The 24,522-nt window shown below is 48.9% G+C and overlaps 2 protein-coding genes and 1 long non-coding RNA gene across 4 annotated transcripts in view; all 3 read right to left on the bottom strand.

Moving 5' to 3' along the window:
* The window catches only part of SH2D5 (SH2 domain containing 5), a 5,685-nt gene extending 3,326 nt beyond the window's left edge, over positions 1-2,359 (bottom strand). The window contains exons 1-5 of the mRNA XM_042894100.1: positions 1,588-2,359; positions 1,402-1,482; positions 1,233-1,307; positions 905-1,048; positions 623-817 (exon numbers count right to left, since the gene is read on the bottom strand). Coding sequence (XP_042750034.1) covers positions 623-817; positions 905-1,048; positions 1,233-1,307; positions 1,402-1,482; positions 1,588-1,674 — 582 coding nt within the window. The 5' untranslated portion in view covers positions 1,675-2,359. The remainder of the gene's footprint in view (positions 1-622; positions 818-904; positions 1,049-1,232; positions 1,308-1,401; positions 1,483-1,587) is intronic.
* Positions 2,360-2,978: 619 nt separating this feature from the next.
* Positions 2,979-4,411, bottom strand: LOC122193333. Its single transcript, XR_006182868.1, has 3 exons — positions 4,294-4,411; positions 3,974-4,154; positions 2,979-3,041 (listed from the first exon to the last, which is right to left on the bottom strand). It is a non-coding gene; the product is annotated as an uncharacterized LOC122193333 (long non-coding RNA).
* Positions 4,412-4,454: 43 nt separating this feature from the next.
* On the bottom strand, positions 4,455-23,714 carry HP1BP3 (heterochromatin protein 1 binding protein 3). Of its 2 annotated transcripts, XM_042894094.1 has the most exons (14): positions 23,644-23,714; positions 17,867-18,066; positions 17,332-17,437; positions 15,684-15,837; positions 15,287-15,446; positions 13,737-13,880; positions 13,104-13,184; positions 11,355-11,509; positions 10,502-10,592; positions 9,670-9,829; positions 7,312-7,423; positions 6,431-6,568; positions 5,345-5,626; positions 4,455-4,994 (listed from the first exon to the last, which is right to left on the bottom strand). In XM_042894094.1, exons 2-14 carry the CDS (start codon positions 17,960-17,962, stop codon positions 4,955-4,957), a joined length of 1,719 nt encoding a protein of 572 aa, XP_042750028.1. In that variant the 5' UTR covers positions 17,963-18,066; positions 23,644-23,714; the 3' UTR covers positions 4,455-4,954. The 2 variants fall into 2 exon arrangements, with proteins under 2 accessions (XP_042750028.1, XP_042750029.1); XM_042894095.1 differs by lacking the exon at positions 17,867-18,066.
* Between the last annotated feature and the right edge of the window lie 808 nt (positions 23,715-24,522).

Below are 24,522 nucleotides of genomic sequence, written 5' to 3'. Positions count from 1 at the left end.
GTGCAAAAAGTGCTGTGCAAAAGTGCTGTGCAAAAAGTGCTGTGCAAAACGCCATGAGATAAAGCCAGGCGGGGTGGGCTGTGCAAAATGCTCTGTGCAAAGATGTGCTGAGTACAACTGCGTGCTGGAAAAGGCCACGCAAAGAAGGGCTGTGCAAAAGGCAGCACTGAAAACAGCAGGGGAAGCGCTGTGAAAGCAGCCTGCAAAAAGAGGCTTTGCTGACGTGCTGTGCAAAGTATGTGAAGCACCATGGGAAGGAAGTTCACCTGGTGCAAAATCTGTGCAAGGAAAGGCTGTGCAAGACATGATGGAGAAATGTGCAAAGATGCGCCATGCAAGGATGCGCCGTGCAAAAATGGACTGTGCAAAGAATGTGCTGTGCAAAAATGCAGCATGCGAAAAAATGAGTAATGCAAAAATATGTTGTGCAAAAATGCGTTGTGCAAAAGATCCGCTGTGGAAAGGTGCGCCATGGGGAAAAAATGCACAATGAAAGAAACGCTCCTTGCAAAGGTGTGTCGTGCAAAGACGCTCTGTGCAAAGATGCACCACGCAGGCATTTCCCATGCGGTGTGCTGTGCAGCGATCCGTGCAGTGCTGCGCTGCAAAGGTCTGCACCCACCCCTGCACCCAGAGGTCCGAGGGCAGGCAGGCGCCGCAGGGACAGCAGCGCGTTGACGTTGCGCGACACCTCCTCGGGGTTGAGGGGCTCCCGCAGCAGCGGGGGGGGGTCAGGCTCAGCCGCCTGCAGCTCAGGGTGCGCCTGCAGGTAACAGAGCTGGAAGGAGCGGCACAGCAGCAGGTGCAGCACGTGCACCTGCAGGGAGAGAGGGGAGAGAGTCAGATCGATAACGCAGAAGTGATTGAAGCGTTCAGGGGTGGGAGGGTAGGAGCAGGCAGGCACCTCGCCCGGGGGGCCCACAAAGAGGTGGCAGAACAGTGAGCTGGGGGGGCTGCGAGGGTTGCGGGCCACGAAGGCGAACTGGCGCTCGGCGTGCAGGCAGGTGCTGTACAGGATGCGGCGCAGCGCGTGCGCCATCAGCAGCATCTGCAGCGACAGCGGGGCCTGGCTGGGACCGTGGTGTGAGCAGAGCCCGGCCCGAGCCTGGCTGCAAATGCTCATCTGCAAAGCGGGCAGCTGCGCTCTGAGTGCTGCAGATCCCCCAGAGCACATCTTCAAAGTGGCATCCGGCACCCTGTGCATCACATCGCACATTGCACCCAGCACCCACCTCCCCGTCGGCTCCGTAGACCTTCAGTCCCTGCAAGCTGAACCTGAGCACCACAGGCTTCCTCCTGGGGCAATCCTGGCAGGGACACGGGGTGGTGGTGGGGTCCCCCGCTGCCATCTGGCGTTCCCCCACCAGCCGTGGGGATTTGAGGGCAATGGGGATGGCCCACCTGCAGTGCCCGCAGCTGCTCCTCCAGCTGCCCTGCGTGCTGCTGCAGCTCCATCTCCTCCAGCATGAAGGAACCCACGTACTGGGGGGGCGACAATCCCATCCTGCTTCAGCAGCCCCCCATGGGGTTCCCCAACGACAAGGGGATGCGGCACTGTGGGTCACACCTGCACCCCAATGGCCTCACCTCTGCTGCCTTGGCGATGCCCCGGCTACGAGGGGGTGGTGGTGCCGGATCCGGCCCCCTCCCGTTGGCTGTCATCTTCTTCTTCATGGCAGCAGCTTCCTAAATCCTTACCCCAATGCAGAGGTCCCAAAATCCTCGCCCCGATGCAGAAGTTCCCAAATCCTGACCCCATCACAGAAGTTCCCAGATCTTTACCCCAGTAAAGGCTCCTGGCTCCCAACTGCAACCTCACCCCAAGCACCGTGCGAGGGTCCCCACGGCCCAGCCTCAGTGCAAGGGTTGGGATCCAGGAGCATTGTGCAAGTGTCCCCAAATGCAGACCCTGCCCCCCAGTGCAAAGTCCCCATGTCCCAAACTCATCACCACATCACCATAACAGGGTTTTCTCATCCTCTGCCCCTAAGCTCCGTGCAGGGCTCCCACGTCCCAAGCATGACGCAGGCACCCACATCCTGATCCACCTGTGATGTCAGGGGTCCCTACACCCTGACTCCAAATAAGATGCATGCGGCCCAAATGAAACCCAAGCAAGATCCACAGGTACCCAAATCCTGACCCCAGGCTGGGATCCCTGCACCTTGGGGGTGGCAGCATCTCGTGGCAGGGGAAGGGGAGAGGTTAGCGGTAAGGATGGGCCTCAAAGGGGCTTTGGGGCTGAGACCCGTGCAACTCGTGACACCGCTGGCTGCAAAAAACACGGGTTGGGGGTCCAGGCACATCCCGGGTGGGCGCGGGCTCAGGGCTGCCCCATCCATTCCGGCACCGTTCGGGGGTCTTTCCCCCACCCCCAGCCAATCCGCAGGCAGGCAGCCCCCAAGCCCCGCCCCCTTTTTCCCACGCTCCATTTCTCAATGGGGCCCCCCAGCCCACCGCCACCGCCACCCCGCAGCTCCCCCAGGGAAGGATGCTGACCCCGAGAGAAGCTCGCCCACCACAGCGGGCCCCGTTCCCCCGCTCACGGGCAGCTCCAGAGAAACGCAGGCGAAATCCTCCGGTTCTCGGCCTCAGTCCGGCGCTTTCGTTCCCTGGGGGCTCCGCCGGGCGCGACGCAGGGATGCTCCGCAGGGATGCTCTGCCCTGCTGTCAGGCCCCCGCTGCACGCCAGGCCCCGCCAAGCGCGAGCCCACGGCGGGCACGGGGCATGCAGCGAACTCCTATTTCCTGCCTCCGATCTGCCCGCGATGAATCACTGCAATTTACCTCCCCGTTTTCTCCGTCTCTTGGAAGCGACGGCGAGCAGAAAGGCTCGGGCTTTTTGGAAAACGCAGCTGCAACCCGTTGCTTTTTTTTTTTTTTCTCCTTTCCTTTGAGAAGCCGAGCCCTCTCCCCACTGCACACACGTGGCTGCACGCTCACCACCCCTGCCCTCCTCACCCCAATTCCCGCCTTGCCCCCTGTCATCCGTCCACTCTGCTTTTGGTCACGTAGTCATATAGAAACAACGGGGATGGCTCCTGCAAAGAAAGGGATGCAGTCATATGTAAAGCCAACGCCACATCCCAAAAACTCCCAAGTTGTGCCCCAAAACCTCAGTGTTGCGCCCCCGCATACCTACATTACGTCCCCCAAACCCAAAGACACGTGCTCAAATCCTAACATTGTGCCAGGAAAACCCAAAAACGCTCTGGCTGGGAGCACACAGCAGCTGCCCACAGCCAAAGACACTTGTGAAGGGAAGGCAACGCACTGGGGAGAAGGCGCAGTCCCAGCCTTTGGAGGCGCCTCTAAAAACCCCAGCGCCAGCCTCGGTGCACCCAAGGGTGTAAGGAAAAGGGCTGCCACCAATGCTGAGTGCTTTGAGACACCATTGAGTGCCCTGGTGGAGCCAGCAGCATTGAAAGAGGAAAGAAAGGAAAAGAAGGACAGATGGGAGCGAGGGAACAACACAACAGAGCCCGTCTGGGCAGGAAGCAGGCTGGGGACACACCGCAGAGCTAGCACAAAGCTTCCCAAAGAGAGCTGCTGCTTTCTCCCGGTGCCCCACTATGCTGTGCTGCAGGCTGAGCTCCCCATCCAGCCCCAGTGGAAAGCAGTTGCTGCTCCAGGCTGCCCTGGGAAGGCAGGTGGCCCAACCAGCAAAAAAAGCCACAACTAAAGAGTTTGGAGGTGACCAATGGCAGCTTTTAGCACAACCTTGGCAGCAAAATTAAATTGCACTTGGGTGCAAAGGATCAGAGCTGTGCAGGTGATTCAGCAGGTATTTTTTGGGTTGCTGGGGTGGAAATGTTACCCCAAAGAGGGAGTAGAGAGGTGCTGCAGGACAGCAGCTGGGAGGAGGACCCCATAGCCCCACAAGCATCTTAGAGAGAAGGTTTTATTCAGATCTGCCTTGGAGGAAACCACCACCAAAACCCCGTTTCAGTATGCAGCAGCAGGAGTCACTGACCAAAGTTAAGTGCTTTACAGCCCCCTGGGTCACTTGAGTGCCTTCCCTCTGTTTCATGTCAGCCACAGCTTTCATGAGCCTGCTCTCTGCATCCTTGCTCCAGGGCTGAGAGCAATGGAGGACATTTCTGTAAGAGCTTTTTAAACTCCCTGTTATTGGAGGCAGCACACTGAGGCCGCACCTGAAAAGGGTGAACAGAGTAAGGAGGCTTTTCCATTTTGCACTCATTTCTGAAGGCACTTCCACTGCCCCCAGTGTGGCAGATGCAAAGCTCTTCCCAAAAGCACGTTAAGCAAAGAGCTCATGCTTGAATCACTCACGTTGCCCCATTCAAGGGAAGTCCAGGATGCTCTGCTGCCAGCAGCGTATTCCTAACAAAGGCTTGCCTCTGCGGAGCACACTCACTGCAATTCTCTCCTCCCTGGGCTTCCAGGAGAAAGCTGTGGCGAGGAAGGTAAAGGACACACAGAGCAGGCCCGGAATCTTGTTTCATTTTATTTTAGCAAACTGCATGTTCCTCACTTATCAACATCTCTACATTAGCAACTGTATAGCTTTCCAACTTTTCTTTTTAAAAAAGGGTAAACAAGAAGTGACAAAACTTAGGCTCTTCATCTCTTAAAAACATTTGAAAGTTGGATTCAAGAAGAATTTTATATATTTTGGTTTCAAGGTAACAGAAGTAGCATGGAAACACTAATTCAAATCACCCGCCCAAGAACCACCCCTTCTAGAGCCCCTCTGGTGTCAGATGCTCGGTAACGCGGCAGCCTCTGCTGACTGAAGACCTGGACCCACTCTCCCACTTACTGAAAAAGCCACACACCCCCCTCGACCTGCCAGCATCACAGCTGAGCAAAAGGAGCACCTCCAGGACTCAGTGCAAGTGCTGTATAGATACACTGCTCCTTCACAGAAGCAGGAAGGACCTCATCATGCAGGGGATCTAAGGAGGACTCCAGTGCCGTCGTACCTTCTCAATTAAGAACCATACTTCCCCCAATCACCATGTTCCTGCTGCCTGGAAATACAAATAACTTCTTTGAAGAATTTTTAAACGCTGCCCTCCCCTCAAACCCAAGAAAAACACCATAAAATGTACAGATTACAGGTCCTAGAAAAGTCTTAAGATTATTGTAGAAACTAAAGATGACTTGTTCCAGGGGAGGGGTAGGCACAAGGCACAGCACTGAGATCTAACAAATGCTTAGGTTGTTTGATTTAGTTTTCAGCTTTTTCCCCCCATCATTCAAGAAGGAAAAAAAAAAAAAAAGTGTTTAAGCATCAGAACTAAAATACAAATGCACGTTGACTTTATAAAACAAGATTGTGGATTTGATCGTGGGATCCCCTGACAGTGGAAATATTTACTTTTTTGCCCGGAGAGATTTCCTCATGGCAGATTTGCCCTTGGCAGAAGGTTTCACCTCCTTCCTCCCGCTAGCTGCTGGTTTCTTGGAAGAGCTGCCACCAGAGGGTTTCTTGATGACAGGGGCTGCTGGTTTGGCTTTCTTTGCAGGGGTTTTCACCTTGGGTGGGGGCTTCGCTTTCCCCCGGCGGGCTGCAGGGGTCTTTCTGGGCTTGGGCTTGGATTCTCTTCGCTTCATCGGAGGAGCCCTGCTCCGTGACTTTGGAGGAGGTCTCTTCTGAATCCTGTCAGAAAGGCGGCACAAGATCTCAGCAGAGGCGCAAACGCGACTCAGAGCAGAGCTGCTGTCATCAATTTACATAAATGAAACAGATCTTGGCATCTCTGCTCTTTACCACGGATGTTCCTTCATGCAGCAGTACATTTCATTAGCCAAATCCCACAGAGCAAGGAGCCCTGCGGTGGACCTTGCCGCGCCACGCGCTTCTCCATCCCCCAAGATCTCAGTGGCAGAGCACTGGCTCCTCTGTTAGACTGCTTGCCATTATTTGTCTGTTTACATGCCTAAGTCGATTGCCAGAACAATCCAGCGAGCTGAGGATTCTCTCTGCCTCTCTGACGGTGATTTTATTATTATTCAAACACTCATCTTAAACCCCCATTCTGAGTGAGACAGGTTTCCTGTCCGGCTACAGAACTGCAGACGATACCGTAGGAAAAAGTTTTCCTGAGGAAACAACAAGTCCAAGCAGTGCCACACGGAGCGCCACTCTTTTGTAGAGCACAAAAGGCACCGAGGAGATTAAAGGCACCACAGAGAACAAGTATTTCTCTCATCTAGAGGAATTCCAGCTATGGAGTGACAGATTATCATCTGTGGAACAGAGCATTGCTTCTGCAGACACATCCTGGAGAAGTCCTGATCCTAACAGCTCCCCCAGGAGTTCAGAAAACTACTGGAAAATAAAGTTCCTAATATCTCCTGAGTGGCAGCTTGTGGGTCAGCAGCCACAGCAAAACACTCTACAGCTCCAACTGTCACTTCTAATTCATCCAAAGGAGCCCATTTCTCTCTTTTGCTACCATACCTCTTCTTTGGTGGTGGCTCTTCCTCCTCAGACTCCTCATCTTCAGATTCTTCTTCCTCCTCAGATTCCTCCTCTTCTTCCTCATCAGATTCTTCGGAGTCCTCATCCTGCTGCTTCTCTGGGTAGAGCACATCTGGGCTACAAGAGAATTCTTGTCAGAGCACAACTTACTTCTAAGGCCTTGGCCAACCCTAATTGCTCCTTCTGTGCAAACAATGGAAGAACAAGATCAGACTCCAGTGCTCTGAATGCAGGCCAGAGCTACTGAGGACTTCACACATACACGACAAAAGAAGGTGGTAAGCAGAAGCATTAATTACTGCGTTGCCATGCGGCTCTTCGTGGGACACGAAGTCACCATCCCAGGACTCCCTGCGGCCCAGCACAACATACACTCACAGCAGCAGAGAAAAGGCTGCTTTCAGTCTCATGGTGGCCAACCTAGGCCAGCTTCCCTCCTCCTACCTCTCCTCCACATCAGCACCACGAAAGACCAGGCCCTCTCGTTATCAGCACCCCTGCATTAAACACAACACACTCCACCTGCTCATGCTAATTTGTTTTAGCATGGAAACACTTCAATAGCTACTATCTTGGAAAAAAACAAAGCACAGAACCATCATGACAGAGTACGTGAGAGCATTTAGCCTAGTATTTTCACTGCCCTTAAGTCTCCCTTCTAATGAAGTCAGCTTTATGTCCACTCACAGTCAGACACCAAGTAATGTCATCACCTAGAGCAAGACAGGTGACAATGCTGTGGTTTTTCAGTTATTAAACCCTCCAAAGACTTCCCTATAAGCAGGAGGTTGGCCTACGAACTTCAGCAATGCTCTCTGGCTGACCCATCTTTGACATCATTTCACAGCCAAGCCCTTTACCTAGGGTAATAAGGGAAGCAAAGCTGAAAGGTTCCACTGAAGCCCTTTCCAGAAATCTGCTCCAACCAGCCGTTCTTCTCACATCTCTGCAGGGTTCTCTTCAGTAGATGCACTGTGGGGAAAAAATAAAAATTAAAAAAAAAAAAAAAATCAAAGGCTGCATTACTATCTTAGCCCACTGGTCTGATCTTACTGCTCTTGCAGCGCCCTCTGAAATAAGAGACAGGGAGCCAATATGAAATCTTCTTTCCCAGGATACCTGAAGGGAAGTGAAACTGCACCAGAGCTGAAACTCATGAGGACATCACTGCATGCTTCTTCCTACACTCACCAATGATCTGCTGCTTTGTGAAGCACCCAGCAAGAACACTGAACTTCAAAGCTTCCCCTTTCAATACGACATACTAAAATCACTTCATAATTAATTTTCTCAAAGATTCAAACAATTGATAGGATTCAAGTGTTGGCTCGTGAACATTTGGCAAGTGAGGCTTTAAATTCACTGAAGGAAGAAGTCAAGAACAGCGCAGGTTTTTGATGTCACGATTAGGGCATCATTCTTTCAGAACGCATTCGATAGCAGTGCTTAACTACTTCTGCCCAACAAACTCAAGTCTCAGCTCCTCTGAGAACATTCTCCAAAGTGTCTGTTAAAATAAGCTAATAAAATAACTCTGTTTTATAAACAGGAGCAACACAAACTATTCCTACCCAGGGCACCGAAGATCAATAGCAGCATGTGAAGGATCTGACTGGAGTTATAAGTGTGAGGGAAGAATCACAGAATCCTAGAATCACAGGGTTGGAAAGGACCTGCAAGATCGAGTCCAACAGTCCCATCACCACTGCCACCACAAGCACTAACCCACATCTCACAGCTCCTCATCCAGGCGCCTCTTGAACACTGCCAGGGACGGCGACTGCACCACCTCCCTGGGCAGCCATTCCAGTGCCTGACCACTGAGAGAAAAAGTTCTTCCTTACATCTAACCTAAACCTCCTCTGCTACAAGTTGGGGCCATTTCCTTGGGTCCTGTTTGTTTCTTGGCCTGGGAGAAGAGGCCCCTCCTCATCACAACCTCCCTTCAGGAAGTTGTAGAGTGCAGTGAGGCCTTCCCTGAGCCTCCTCTTCTCTACACTGAACAATCCCAGCTCCCTCAGCCGCTGTTCATAAGACTCATGCTCCAGACCCCTCACCAGTTTCGCTGCCCTCCTCTGGACACGCTCCAGGGCCTCAATGTCTTTCTTGTACCCAAAACTGAACACAGCACTTGAGGTGCAGCCTCACCAGTGCTGAGTACAGGGGATGGTGACCTCCCTCTCCTGCTGGCCACACTATTTCTAATGCAGGATGCAGTTGACCCTCCTGGGGTCAACTCTCTTCCCTACCCCAAGATTAACAAGTCAAACTTGGCATCCACCTCTCACTGGCAAAAGGCCACAGGCAACTTCTTCAGCCTGCACTGCTGGGAGGGAGGCTGCACTCCTCCACGCTTTGTTCAACCCTGCCTTAAAGAACTGTGTGGATGCTGAGCTTCAGCTCCAGGTGATGACTGTAACATCAGCAACCTCCTCTCTGGCCTCAGCTCTAGAGGAATTGCTCGCTCCAGCATCACAAAGCCATGGCAGCAAGATTATCTACCTTTAGGTCTGATACTACTAGAAACTGTAGCAAGCTCACACTGCTTTAAATGACCTTCAGCCTACATTAAACAACTGCGTCAGGGCTCAGACCAAAAAAAAAAAAAAAAACAACAAGGAAGACAGGAGAAAAATCTACTGTTATTATTGCTTCTGTTCACACAACAATCAAAATATACACTACTGTTACTACTGGGAATGAAGATATGCCAAATATTATTCCAAACACAACTGGATTCGTCTTTTCCCTCCTCACTCGCTTGACTTTTCAAAACGAGAGCCAGAGGAGGTCCTCAAACAAAACACTAAGAGGGATGCTTACAGGTTTTTATTCTCATTTTTTTTTCGAGTTACATTGTGAAACTTCTCTACATAAAAAGCAAGCAGGAACTGTGTTTACATCAAGCTGCAGCTTTTCAATACAGAGAAAAATACTGTTGGCAGTTCGAGAACAAAAAAGTAGTTGAAATACGGCTCTCCCTTCCCAGGAAAGTGTCACAGACAAGAGAAACACGCATTACATCTCAGAAAGTAGTCAGATTTGAAAAGAACTTACGGGAATTAAAAACACTTAGTATCTCTGCACAAAGAGCAGCTCTCTGTTCCCTAGCAAGCTCAACCAAGTAGTTTAAACCTGCCCCAGCATCTGCAGCTGCTGGGCTCTCCTTCAGAGTTTGGGGAAAAAAAAACAAACCAACCAGTGTCCTGGGACTTCACCTTGGAAGTTGGAGTTGGTCCCTGGGTGGTTTTCCAGGATATACTTCTTCAGTGCTGTGGTGGAGCAGGTCTTCGGTTCATTCATGGCCGCAATAGCAGACAGGATGGCATCTTCCATCAGAGTCCCACCCAACAGGGGCTTCTCCCCTGACTTCTTCAGCTATTTTCCAAGGAGGAAGAGAAAAGCATCAAGACAAAATTCTCCCAAACCAGGTCAGGACAAGCTCCTCTGCACCAGGTGGGTCGGCGCTCCTGCATTAGCACAGATATGTTTTACATTAAAACACTGCAGAGGAACGCTTTCTCCCAGCCTTAACGGTAGGACAGGCCTACTGAGTCAGCTGGCCTGGAGTGCTTTTCATTGGTAACACACTGCCCAGTCCCAAAGCACACTGCAAGTCTGTGGCAATCTAAGGGCCTGTTGCTCAGGGAAGGAAATAAATCACACCTTCCTCCATCCCACAGACCAGATGTACCCAAGAGACAGATATGGCAGAGACACAAGGAAGAACACTGCAGACACCTGGGGTACCCACTGCACTTACAATTAGCAATGGAAAGCTTACCCCACCATCTCCCCTACTGTGCTAATGACTCAGAGCTGAAGCAGTGTGCAGAGCATGCTAAGCAAGGAAGGCAGGGGGTCTGGTTCCACAAATGCAGACCAAGAAGAGAAAGAGTCCTACTGCTAAATAGTTTGACAACTGCTGAACATGACAGGCTGCTAAAGAAAGGGGCACCCAATAAAGCTGGGGTGGGGAGGGCACGTTAACTTATATCCAAGGCTCCTGGTTATTACAGACAACAAAAGAAGACGAACTCCGGCTCTGACCTGGAATGTCCCAGATGCTCCTTTCCCTGTGATCTGCTCTAGCTGGCCCTTTTCTACTGCTCTCTGCAGGGCATTCTTCAACAGCTGGGGTCTGAAATACAGGAGGATAAAGCTTTACTGACACACACCAACAGCGTAAAAAACAAACAGAGAAACAATGCTCTGCAGAGAACGTGAGAGAAGCTGTAGTTACAGGAGGCATCTGCCTACATACAGACGTTTTAAATGGAGATCTGTCAGCAAGTGCTGGTTACATGAGATGAGCAGAAATTCTACTGCAGTGCTTTTTGGGTGTCACTGCATATCCAGAAACAAACAAGCTTCATTTGGAAGGATTTATTCATTTCAAAACACACGTCTGTAGATGGGACTCAGTGGGCAATGAATCAGTCAGCTCACAGCCAACGAAGGGCTGAGCACAAGTCCCACACTAAGAAGCGATGCACGGAGCTTTATCAGGTTAGCTTCCTTCCCGGCCCTTGATACATTCCATTTATAGAAACTCTCAGATTATTTTAAGTGTGTGCCAGTTAAAGCGCTCAAAACCACACAGGAAAAAATCCTGAGGACAGGCCTTCATATCCACACATCTATGAACCATCTCTGGTTCCTGCTAAGGGCAGAGATGCATACAGCACCGCTGATGTCAGCATCGAGAACAAAGCTGGCGCGTGGAGGGACGCAGCGAAAAGGCATGGCTCTTCTCAAGCCTTCCTCCAAGCTGCACGGTGCAGAGCACCACCTGCCTGCCACCCGATGCAATACTGAATGGCATTACTGCGGAGGGAGGCGAAGCCAGAGGAAGACAGCATTTCAGGGATGCTCTGCTTCAAGAGCCGACCCCTGCACCCACCTGATGTCTACTTTGAGTTTGGGATAATACTGAGACACGTATTTCTTGATCAGGCTGTAAGAAGCTTCTTTTGGCTCACAAAGACGGGTGAAAGCCAGTGGCAGGATGTCTTCCAGCTTCACCTGTTGCTCTGGAGTCGAAACGGAAGTGCTTTTCTGAAATACATACACCTTCATGCATCAGTGGGGCCTAGACCTGCTTCCTTCTGAACCAGCAATGCACAGGTAAGCAGTGCTCCTGACACTGCCACAGATCTGGAAAATCAAGTTCTGTAAGGCAGCTCTTGGAATTCAGACAATTTAGCAGTTTAAGTAAAATCTAGCAAATCTGTTGGAATTCTCATGGGAGTCTAGCAAAGTCTAGTAAACATAATTATACTGAGCACTTAGCAACATCTATTTCCTGGTTTTTTTTGTTGTTGTTTTTTTTTTTTTTTTTTTAAATTATCATTATTATTTTTAAGTAAACACTTTCCTTCTCTTTATTTTTTTAAGAGGCTTTTTCTCTGTTACTTTTCAATGACAGAGTCAGGTGAAAATGATTCATGCTGACAAAAAAAACAAAAACCATCAAGATAAGACCTGTTCACACAAGTCCAATTTTCCCAACAATAAACAGCACTTCTGTTCAACTGACAGCATGGAGTTTTGCTTTTCTCCTGAATTCTCCTCCATTGCTTTATTGCTATCAGGAGGGGACGATTTGCTTTATGTAAAGAAGACAGCCAGGAAATCTGCTGAAGTCTAACAGTTTTGATACTGAACAGGAGCTTTGCAAATGGTCAAACAGGTGAGGGTGCTGCTCACCTGCCAGCTGAATTCACCCAAACCAAAAGCCATCCATTTGTTTTGCTCTGACATGGAAAAAGTGACTAAAAACAAATACACAAATATGCTGCAGACAAGAAAAGTGATGTGTTAATAGTTATCAGGTGCCTTACTCAAACTTGCCATGGAGCCCACAGTTCTATCTAAAAAGAAGTTACACCTAATTAGTTTCTTAGTGTCCTGGTATCGAATGTGTCCCTATCACCACCAAGTTTAGGCCCTGGGGTCTGCCCCATAGCCAAGAGGTAAGCACCAAAGTGCTAGAAAACTCTCCAGGATCACCTGTCTAAGCCAGCAACTCCAGCTACACATTCTGAAATTGCAGCATTAGAAATGTTTGTCACACACCCAGTGCTGCAGGGAGCAAAGAACAGCAGTGCTGGAACACAACTAATTGTGCCAGGACTCAGACATGACAGTACTTCAGAACAATACACACCCAACTCCTGCAGCTCCCCTCCAGAAGCCTTAGGACATTCACTACTTCTTCCCTCTGTCCTCTCAGCTAATGGAAAACATTTGTCTGATAGATAGTGCTGAAGATTGAAGTCTTCCATTTATCCACGCAACAGATAAAACAGAAACAGCAGTTGCAGAAAGTTCTCTTACAATACCTGAGAGGCATCTCTCTCTACCAGGTAAAGACAGAAGAGGAACTTCAGGGTTATTCAGTTTTCTGCCTCAGAACCAAAGCCTAGGGGTTTAATGTAAACATTTTAAAACTAAGATTTGTATTATTCTACTTAATTTCTCATACTAGCTTTCTGATTCTGATTTCAGTGATAGAGATGTTTTAATTACTGTACTGGGGGAGGAAGGTACAGCAAGGAGGAGGAAATTGTTCGAGTTGGCGCTAAGCTGCATTTCATAAGATGCATTAAATAAGAAGTTTCAGAGTCATGTTTGAAGCACTTCGCCTTACCTTTCTGTCTCTGGCTTTTTGAACAGTTTTTCCCGCATTAGACACCACCACAAAGCTTCCAGAAGCTCCCTTCCCTTTCACCTAGTTAAAAATAAAGCCTGTGTCACCCTTTGGCAAAGTAACAGAGGATAATAACTGTGAAGGAGACTAAGCAACACTTATTAACAGATTCTGAATGAATGCTCATCCTGGTGATTAATTGCGAGGGGCAGAAGTTGGATTTGAATCCACTTCAGTAGACCAGAAGCCATGGCTAGACATAACAAACATACCCTCCTGCCCCGACCAGGAGATCCTAACAACACTAGCATCACAGCTGTAAGCTGCAGGCAACACGCTACTGCAGAAGGGATGTTGCTAGACTCAGGTTGAAGATGCATCGTACAGCAACACAGCAGCAATTTCCCACCATGGAACAGCCACCTCTCCCAGGGCACAAACGACAACAGTGCACTGCGTGTGACTGGCAGAATCATGCAGAAATTCTATCAGTGTCTAAACGAATGGACACAGAGATTGAAGAACCTCCGAAAGGAAGAACATGATCTCCCCATAGGCCTGCTAATGGTTTCCTAAATTCCTGCATGACTCAGTAGCACCACCGGCAGCACCGCTCTGCAGAGTGACCCTTACCTGCCTGATGATCCCCCTCTCCAGCTCCCTTTTCAAGGCCTGCTTTAGAAGATAGCCTCTTCTCTCCAGCTCCAGGGAAGGGTATTTGTGGATGATGTATTTACGTATCGCAACAACTGATGCGCCACTCTTCTGAAAGCACGCCTGCAACAGGATCAAAAGTTGGTAAAGAATATCTGGACTGAAACTACTTTGCTACGGGACCAGAAGAGAGACTGAGCTGATGATGCATACAGGCCAGCACAGGATGACCTTTTCCTACAATGACTCAGGAGTAGAAAATTTGAGTAAGAAAATACATGGCTTTCTCTTTCAGAGTGGCTGAAGAGCAGACAAACAAGAGCAGAACAGCAAGCATGTCAACTGCTCTCCTCTTCTGAAGCACTTAAAAGCAATGGAATATACACTATGTGCTATTACAAAAAATAGTTACATTTGGGCAAGCCAGCACTGCCCAACCAGCAAGTCATTAGTAATTCATTATAATGATGGCAGATAGACAGTCATTAACAGATTAATCAGAATAAGTTGTTGATTGTTTGAAGGAGATAAAGGACTGGCATTAGCAAACTAGCAGAACAAACAAACACCAATTTGAAGTCCATAATCTTGACTCTTCGAAGACAGTAATTGTCATGTCAGTCAGCCTGTACCACTAGAGTCCTCCAGCCAGGGATCAGAGTGGGACAAAACAGTTGTGTTTTAAACTTTAGAGAGCTGACATACTGTAGAAAATCCCAGCTGTGACTTGATAAAGCCCCCTCTGTTTAAGCAAGTTACCAGACCTAGATGGCTTCAGAAAGCAAAGTACAGGATAAACTTTACTTATGCACAGTATAAGAAAGCACTGAACTCCATTACCTGCCCTGGTAACACTATATTATAACTATAACTAACTATAAATGTTATGAAATGGCATAGCTTCTCTCAGTCTAACAGATTTGGATGCACGACAGCATGCTTCAGGGGCTCAAAAGGCCATCTTGTAATTAAAGATGGTGGAGCTCAGGTCTCTGGGAAAAGCCATCTGCATGAACTAAGTCTCAAGGTGAGGACAGCAGAGTTGCAGAGCAACTACAACAGCACAAGTCTCTCCTTACAAGCAGAAGGAAGCATACAGCCAACTAAAACCAACACCCCTCAGAATGCTAGCTTAAAGTACTGCCATCTGCTCTTAATTACAATAAGATGCTGGAAAAGATAAGCATCAAATAGACAGACTAATCAAGGTAAACCAAGTTAACTATGGCTAGGAGACACATCAAATTAAAGGACACCAGTAATGAACCAGTTTACATCATCAGAGCCATTTCTAATATTTTAACCCAGGGAGGGAAACAAATTCAAAACAAAGAAAAGCTCCAGAGCCCCTCCATCATCATCACGTCAGCTCCATGGGTTTCCAGACAGAAGCACACATGCCTCACAGTCAGGTTTCCTGCTAAGCAGCAGCAGTATCACTTGTACCACCAGAAAGCTAAAACCATAAACTGTAGTTCGTGCTTCTGCTTTGTGACAGGCGAACAGAAAAACACTTGACTTCTACTTACCTTAATGGCCTCAGTTAAAATGGCATCCATCTTCGGACGTGAAGTGGCAGCCATCTGAGTTTGTTTCTGTGCCCTAGCCAGCTGGCTAGCAGAAAGAGTCGCCCAAGCAGGAATGGTCTTCTTCACCTTCTTCTCCTTTTCCTTAGACTGATCTTTATCGCTTGGGAAAATGCAAAGCAATATTGAGATGGGAGAATGTAAAACAAGCCAACAAGCACAACAGCAACAAAAAATATGCCTAGAACATTTAACACTGAAAATACTTCTTCCTGTGAAAAGCGGGCACCTCTTTTAGGGACACACCCTATTTTCTCCATCTCTCCCATAATCTTTTTCATCTACAGAACCAGTCTTTCTCCTACCCAAATTCTTAAGTTCAGCACTAAGCAAGCCTTACTCCTTTTTGGTTTCTTCTGAGGACTTGGTTTCCCCCTTCTCTTCATTCTCAGGTTCCTTTGGCTGTTCTGCTTCACTAGGTGCAGCAGCAGGCAGGGTTTCATTCTCTTGTTCTTCTCCAGCAGAAGCAGATTCCTCAGAAGTGGCTTCTGCATCTGGAAGATGTGAAGATGCATCAGCTTACTATTCAAAACTGGCCCCTGCTCTTAGCGAAGGTGGAGGATTTAAAAAAAAACAAAAACAAAACGTACTAACAAACCCTGAAAATGATTTCCAACCTGTTTATTTACTCTAATTTTAAGGGATGATTTGAATTTAAGTAAGAAAGTGAACATAGGTACTGAAAGAGCTTCAGTATGGTGCAGTGAACCATCAAATGCCAGAATCACACATCACACAGTATTTTCACAAGAGCTAACTCCCCACCCTTCTCTTAACTCCTGAAGTTACTGTTGCAATCACAATCACTGCCCATCACAATGCCTAGGGGTCAGGAAGGGAGGAAGAAGGAAAAACAAAATCACTATCATGGAAACAGCAGGTTTTCCCCTAGGTTAAGTTTTATGCATTTTAACTAAAAAAAGTGCAAAACCACACAATTCTAGAAGAGATTACTGAAGTTAAGCATAAGCAGCTTTGTTTACGCCAAACACATCTTTAAATACTGCTTTTTCAGCACTGCATGCTGTGGCAACTGAAGTATTTTAACTTCAATCACATTTGTCCAGATCTGGCAAAGCTTTAGGCTGCACATGTATCAGCAAAATCAAATCCAGTCAGAAACCAACTTACCAAGCACATTAACTCAAGCACATCTAGCCAAGAGCAGGCCTGAAGGGACCGGCCTGCCTAATGGATAACATGCAAACAGAATTACAGTCACAGAATTGCTCAGATTGGAAAAGACCTTCGGGACCATCAAGTTCAACCACAACCTGACCAAATATAAACTGCTGCTACCCACTGCTAGGCTAAAGTGATTGCTGTCATGCCTTGGTGTGCAACACCAGTCTTCTGTCTTCAAGGAGAAGCTTAAGCACTGCTGCTCCATTCCTGCACATGACTTTCCTCCCATGAAAGCACTGTGATTAAAATTTAAATGCGTATTAATAGTTATTTTCCTAGGTGACATACACAGTCATCCACCAGTGAGAACAAACTCACTGAAACGTAATGAAAATCATACTGAAACGACACATCCTGAGAAAGCAAGGTGAAGCTGCTGGGTCAGGCACATTAATTAATACCAGTCTTCATTATGTGGTGTGGTAAAATAATTAAACACTTGTGTTTTCCATCCATTAATTCCTCCTTCCGATTCCAAGCCATTTTCTTATCACTACTGAAAGTTCCCAATTTCTACCTTTATCCAGAAGAACGTGCAAGCCTAGAAGACATAATATCTAGCTATATTTTCATATTAGGAGTGTCAAGGCTTTGCCACAGTGTACAAAGCACAAACCAAACTATTTCCCACTGAAAGCTGTACAATATTCCCAGCAGGCCAAGAACAGCCTGTAAAAATGAGGCAAGCATTAGGATTTTAACCACAGCCGTAAGATATTTTTTCGGCAACTTCGGTATCCAAGCCCATGATTGGATACAACACCGTGGCTGGCTACAACAACCCAGCAGAGTTGTTACAGTACCTGCTTTCACCTCTTCGCCACCTTCAGCAGGTTTGCTTTTGGGGGGAGTTTCTCGAGAAGAAGAATTCACGGAGCGGCGGATCGGCATCGTGTCCTCTTCAGCTTTCTACAAAAAGCATTGGTGAGTCAGTACAGATGCTGGGAAGACTCAGAAAACTTTTGAGTTGGGATTCAAGTAAATCAGAGCGGCATACGTAGAACTATTCTAGTTACAATCATATTTTCCAGAATTTTCAAGACAGTAATATCCAGCCCAGCACCTTTGAAGTAGACCAGGAGAGGACAGTTTTGCATTTCATAGTTAGGAAATAAATAACATTTCATTCCACATTAAATGAGATGAGCATTTGGGGATTTTGACAACTGCAGCATCTCAGGGGAAGCAGGGAAGGGGAAAGACAGCACCTAGAGGGTTTACTGGGCTCCTAATGGAGTTCCCTAGAACCAGGAGAGAAAGAGTACGAAGAAATCTTCAGCAGGAGTGGAAGTCAATGACTGATCCAAGGGCAAGCCTGGAGAATGGGTCAGCCCCTACCTCACTTAACTTGTCCGTGTGGATCAGCTGAGTTCCCGTTAAGAGTGGAAGCGCCTTATGATGCACGGGTTCAGCTTCAGACAGATCAGTCGCCATTTAAAATTATTTCTAGCCCCAAGTGCACGTAACACTGTGGAGCCCCAGGTTTTAACCCCAAGGACTTTTTCCTAACGGCTTTCACAGTGCAGTGAGGAGTCAACCTAAAGTACAGAAAAGATGTGGTGTGAAAATTAACAAAACGGAAACATCTACGTGCGCATATCGAACAAACTACAGACTGAAAAGAACACACGGCTTACAGCTCACGGCTAGCGTAACTGACAAGCAACACGGGCACTCAACAGAGATGCTGAGGCATGTACACAAATTTGAGCGCTATGGGCATAGCAGAAATGGCAGGAGTAGGAGCCAGACCTGCAGCTGCTCCATTACACATATCTGAATGAATAATGGTGCTATTTAACAGAATTAATTAAATTAACAGAAGCATTAACAAAGAGCAGTCATTGCACCGTGCTCAAAGCCAAGCAATGAAGAAACTAAACTAACAAGCCATCCCCTTCAGGGAAATGCCCTGATACACTGACACAGCTTCTGTTAGCCTAACGACCAAAACCATCTAACCTGCTAGGCAGAAAATAAAACAGAGACCCTCCCAAATTAAACCCCATGCAACATAAAGAAACGCACGAATCCTTGTATGAGAAAACAACCATCAATACCTTTGACAAAAAAAGTTAAAGCTTTGCAAGACTCTCTTCCAAACATGAGCACAGTCGTGGGCACCAATTATGCTGATCAAGCCTCTCTCCCCCCTTGCTGCCATCCTACCATGCTATCACAGCCTCTCACTGCTGCCCGTGCACCTGCCTCAGCCCCTCTGGAGGAGGGATGCTCCTCCACATGCTGCCAACGCCAGGCCTCACTTTGTCACCCACTTCTCCTCTTTTCACCACCCCCTTTAAAAGCCTCAAAAGCAACACCTCACTTGTAGCAAACCAGGGCTGCACCCGCTCTCCCTGGTCTGGTAGATCAGCATGCCCCTCTTAATGGACAAACAGCCCAACACTCCCAACCACTAATTCTCTCAGTTTCCTTCGCTCAGCAGCAGGGCTCCCCATGGACCAGAGGGATTCTCTCCATGCCAGTTGCTGTCCCAGGCACCCAGCTCCCAGCTCATCCACAGACAGCACTGCTGTCACCCCTCAGCTACGGCTGCAGCGCACGTTCAGCAGGAAAAGAAGAGCAGAGGGAAAGGTGTGTTAATTAAGGCAGAAGGCTTTGCAAGGGCGGACAACCAACAGGCAGCAAACTGTTTTCCCCAAATAATCAATCAATCACTGATTAAAACTGATATGTTAGTAAACTTGAATGCTGACCGCACACACGTGTGGCACTGAGAAAGCAAATCACACTGCGTTCCAAAGACAAAATAAATGAGATGAACGGAGCCTTCTGATGAAATGTCAGAACAGAGAAAGGAAAACTAACAGCCAGCTTGAACATATGAACCCAGCAGTTCTTTATTCTGTAGGACTTTCCTTCCTCACCGGCAGAAAGAGGACAGAATGAAGAATTCCACCAGGTTTCAGATGGGAATCAAACGGTTTTTTCTAAGGCAGACAGAACAGGAGTTGCATCCAACGCCCCAGCCTCACACACTGGATACTGTGGCATCTTGGGAAGTGTCCCAAGCACTGCTTTTAAAGAACTGGAAAGTATGGTGCATGTTTCACAGTTGTACAAATGTCAGACTGAGAACTGGAAGCAGGAAGAGGCCAAACAACTTTCTGAATTCCTGGACTAGCTGAAATGATGGATTGCATTCAGTCTCAGCTCAAGGAGTGGAAAATCCAGGCAAAGTTGCAAGCAGGTTTTCCATGAACCAATTAGAAAAATATCCCTGCACCAATTTCTTCCTAATCTATCAGCAAGCTGTTAAGAGAACAAAAAAAGCATAAAATACCACTACAAAACCAGAGGTGTTAGGTGAGACACATGCATTTTAGACAGTATTTCAAGAGTGGATTTCCCTCACCACTTAACAGGAACTTCACTCAAGTTAACCCAAGGCACAGCCCGACTGACTCCTCCAATTGCTGCTGGCCGTAAGGTTTTCCAGCTTATCTCAGACCGCGATCAGTCAAGGGAAAACGTTTTGGGATCAGGTCTGGAACGTGGCAAGCTGAGCAGGGCACTGTCTCCTGGCTGGGTACCCAGGCCAGGTGTTCTGAAAGCAAATATGCCACAGAGGAACGAGAAAGCACATCCAACCCTGTGCTGGAAAGGGTGTCCCCTTACCGTGACACAGCGTGCACGCGGCGGCTGACACTCACAGGCACAAGGCAGTAGCGTGGAATACCTGAGCAAGGTGTGCCCGGAAACCAGGTCAGATGGGCAGAATGAACGCACTGGCGTTCTTGCAGATTTGAAGCTGCCAAAGGATGTGAAGTTGACAACCTTACAAGTAGTGCAAGCAAGGACTGTTTATTTCCAAAGAGGCTTAAGAAAGAAAAATAACTGGATTTCAAAACAAAGCTATTGATTAGCATGCAGTTATCTGCTACTTTCTGGTGCTGTCTTGAGCAACTGAGCATTTAAATGTCTCAGAAGCCGTAGGAAAAAAAAAGCACATGGAAACGTTACTATTTCAGCAAAGCACAAGTGAAAATCCAAAGCAAACATGCAGAAATGTTACCTTCTGAACTGCAAGGCAGCCCACTTCATCAAGACTTCTGGCCCTCTGGAATTCTCAAAGCTCTTCCCTAGAAGTCCAGCTCAGGTGGAAGACACCCTACTGCAAATCCTTCAGCATCTACATCACCATAGGATATACCACCTTTGATAGAAACTTGCTTTACAAAACAGCTCCACTAGAAGTTCTCAGCTGGTTGTCTCTCTCAACCTGCCTTACACTGCTGTTCCAGTGTTTACTGATCTCGCTTTTGTTTTTGCAACTCAGAGAGCAGCCTGCCGCTCCAATTAAAACAAACCAGCAATCCCAAGTCATGTCGAGCAGCCCAAAAATGTGCAGAGAAATAAAATACCTGACTGCATGCAGAATACGAGTTAGTCCTGCTTCTAATCCTTATCTGGCAACCTGCTTGGAAATTCACTCCTGTTCCCCATCGGCCCTTCAGCACGCCGTGCCACTGGAGCTCTGCATGCTCTGCCCCATCCAGAAGCAGCTGCTGCTCCTTGCAGTCGCACGCCGGCTCCATTTGCTGGGAGGCATCCTACTTAAACACGCTCCTCAGCTAAGCTACAGGGGCTCTGCTCACAGCTCTCCTGTGGGAGATCCCAGGGATCTGTTACAGGTTATCCGAGCCCCACGCTGCTAGCAGCATGATAAACCATCTTGTTTCAATTAAAGAAGAGCACTGGTCCCATGCAAAGATCCAATAGCTCACCACTTGGCAGGCAAGAAACTGTTTGGCTTGACTGGTGTTACAGCTTTTATTTCCATCGACTCCTTCCCTCTAATGTTAAAATCCCAAACACATTAGGGTTTGAGGGAGCACAGAGAAAGCCTTCTGCCTTTCTAGCACCTAAGCATATGCATTTCTACACACAGACATCCAATGGCAAGAGTTTTTGTTTGTTTTAAGTCTGAGGGGATGTTTTCATTTCAGGGTACTGAATTGAGCCCACAGACCCCAACACCTCTAAACAGAAGCTGACTTGTACCTGGCTTATTCTGTTGAGCTCTATACAGCAACACAAAGATTAAACGCTGACATGCTGCATGCACAGGTGCTGCTTCCATTGCAAAAAGCAGCACATTCCTGTTGTGAGATTGATGCTCTGCCTGCCTACCTGGGACCGAGCTCAGCACCTCTCCCTCCGGGATACACAGCAACTCAGAGCCAGCTCAGTTTCAACAGGTGTTTATTAAAATAAAAGGAAAGAGCCATGCCTCACCTCTGCTATTCTCCACCACCACCACCACCACCACCACCAACTCAGTATAAAACAAACTAAGTTTCAGATTTTCTCCAACCATCCTTGACCTGTACAGACAGGAAGAGAAGATCGCTTCCCCAGCCTGGATTATCTTCTCTCCTTAAATCCAGAAGAAATTCATCACGTCCAAACACACGCAGACACTGGGAGACTTCAGTTAACGCTACTATCATACCTGAAAACTTGAAAAATTCCAGCTACAAGATTAATACAAAGCAGAGTTCCTGCCTGCACAGCTGCATGAAAACAACCCCTCACTGCACTGATGCTCAGGACTGTGGCGAGGCAACATTTAAAAAAAAAAATTTGGGGTCCACAATCTGGATTCTCCATGCATTCCTGCTTAGAGAGGCAATCAAAGAGCGAAGCAGCCTACATCAGAACATGCAAGGATCAGCTTTCAGTTCACAGCAGGTGTAGCTCACAAATTTACAGCTACTCCAGCATGAAAGCTGCTGCTGAGTTGCATCTAAGATGACAAAACTTCTTAATTCCAGGATCCAACATTGTGAGTGTTGACAAACCATTGACAACCACAAGAAAGTTCAGGCTGTAACATTACACATCAGGATAAAAACCTTTTACAAGCAACATCCTCCATGCTTACACAGTCTACATTTAACACCACCATACAAACCCTCCCGAGCTACAACTTATTCAGCCACCTCTCATTACATGGCATCAGCACTACCTGAGGAAAGCTACAAATTCCTCGTGCTCCATAAAATCTACTCACACCTCATATTAGAGCCCACCAGTGTAAAACCCCTCATGTTCCCTCTAAAGGAAGTCAAAATAGAATCACAGAAAGGCCTGGGTTGAAAAGGACCACAATGATCATCCAGTTTCAAACCCCTGCTATGTGCAGGTCACCAACCAGCAGACCAGGCTGCGCAGGGCCCCATCCAACCTGGCCTTGAATGCCTCCAGGGATGGACGGGGCATCCACAGCCTCTCTGGGCAGCTGTTCCAGCACCTCACCACCCTCTCCATTACGAACTTAATATAACTTTATACATAAACGTATACATATGTATACTGGAGAGAAAAATAACTCCAGCAGTACAAGCAGAGGGAAGAGCAGCAGTTCCCCCTGCTCTCACCTCCTGCACACACGGTTTAACAACAGAACTTCCGAAGCTCCATCAGAACCGCTGCTAGCCAAGCGTTCTTTAAAGACGCTAAAAGCACTATTTACAGTAAAAACAAACAAAAGAAACCACGCGCCCGAACGACCAGCGAGCGGCCAAGACCCGATAAGGGCTCATTAACTCAGAGATCCCTCGGCGGCCGACGGGGACTGCCGAAATACCGGGCAGACCCAGCTGTCAGCCCGCAAACGGAGCGAACGCACCCGGCGCCAACCAGCCCCATCCTCCAGCACACACCGCGACTGCGGGAACGGCCGCAAAACGGGCGTAGAGGGCTGGCGGAGGGCCGCGGGGAAGCAGCGAGGGGAGCCGGGGGAGCCGCCTCGCCCCGCACCGGCCGCGCTCCGGTCAGGGACACCAAGCTCGGCCTGCCGAGGGCAAAGCACGGCCCGCAGCGGCGCCGGGACCCGCGGCTCCCTTCGGGCGGCGACTGAGCGAAGGAAAACAAACGGAACGGCGGGGAAAGCGAGCGGGCGGCGCTCGGGGCCCAGCCGGAGCCTGCGCGGACGCCGGGCCACGCCACGACACCCCCCCGCCGCGAGGCCTATCGCGACACGGCGCGGAGCCGAGGACGGTTCCGGCGGGCCGCCTCCGCGCCCCGCGGCCGAGTGGGCCGCCCCCCCTCCCGCCATGCGGCGCCGGGCGGGGTCGGCCCTCACTCACCAGCGGGCCCGGCGGACACAAAGCGACCCTCTAATGGCGGCGGCGGGGGAACCGGCGGGGGAGGGGCGGGGGGGGGGGGCCGGGGCAAAGGGGCGGGGCGGAGGGGGCGGGGCCGCGCCGGGCGGCGGGCGGGGCCTACCGGAGCCGCCAGCCAATGAGGGCATTTTTCGAACGCCGGGCGCTCTCCCCCTTTCCATCCCTCCGCTGTGGATGTGCGCGATGCCTTCCCGCCCAACGTTGCGTTGAGGCGTTTCCCGCCACGGCCTCCTGGGAGTGCTGAAGGGCCTCGCGCTCGTCCCGCGGCCTCACCCCCTCAGCCCTTTTTTTCTTTCTCGTGCACCTTCTGGTTGCCCTTTCCCGGCTTTTTTTTTTTTTTTTTTTCTTTCTCTGCTTCTTTTGTTTGTTTGTTTGTGGGTTTGTTTTTCCCCGGCCTTTCTGCTTTCCCTTCACTGGAGTTCAGGGTGCCTCCGTTCCCACCTACCTCACAGCTCTGTGCACAGCTGCCAGGCCGCAGCATCTCCCCAGCGCCTTACAGTGTGTCACAAAGCCATTCCTCTCATCCAGTTGGTTCCTCAGCTATGTTTCCTACCCCAGCCCCCCGTCGGCAGCAGTGTGACAGAGGGAAGGCACTCAGGCCTTCATTTGGGCACCAGCACCCATCAGCCACACCACGAGCACTACTAAGAGGCACTTAAACTATCCACACAGCAATGCAAGTGTTTGGTTTTCACACTGCGACTGTTTTTTGTCTCAGTTTTTTCCACCTTTCTCACCTCAAATGGCTGCTACACCTGAGAGCGTCTCTTCCCAAAGTCGGCTGCTGTGACCAAGGTCATATTCTCCACCCAGCCCTTCTCTGTGGTGTTCCGCTTTCTCCTT

Source organism: Lagopus leucura, unplaced genomic scaffold (genome assembly GCF_019238085.1).
Source record: "Lagopus leucura isolate 7727_CA_CO unplaced genomic scaffold, USGS_WTPT01 35097-1_obj-0_obj, whole genome shotgun sequence".
NCBI lineage: Eukaryota > Metazoa > Chordata > Aves > Galliformes > Phasianidae > Lagopus > Lagopus leucura.
Note: the sequence above shows the minus strand (reverse complement) of the source record. Positions and strands in the feature narration are given on the sequence as shown.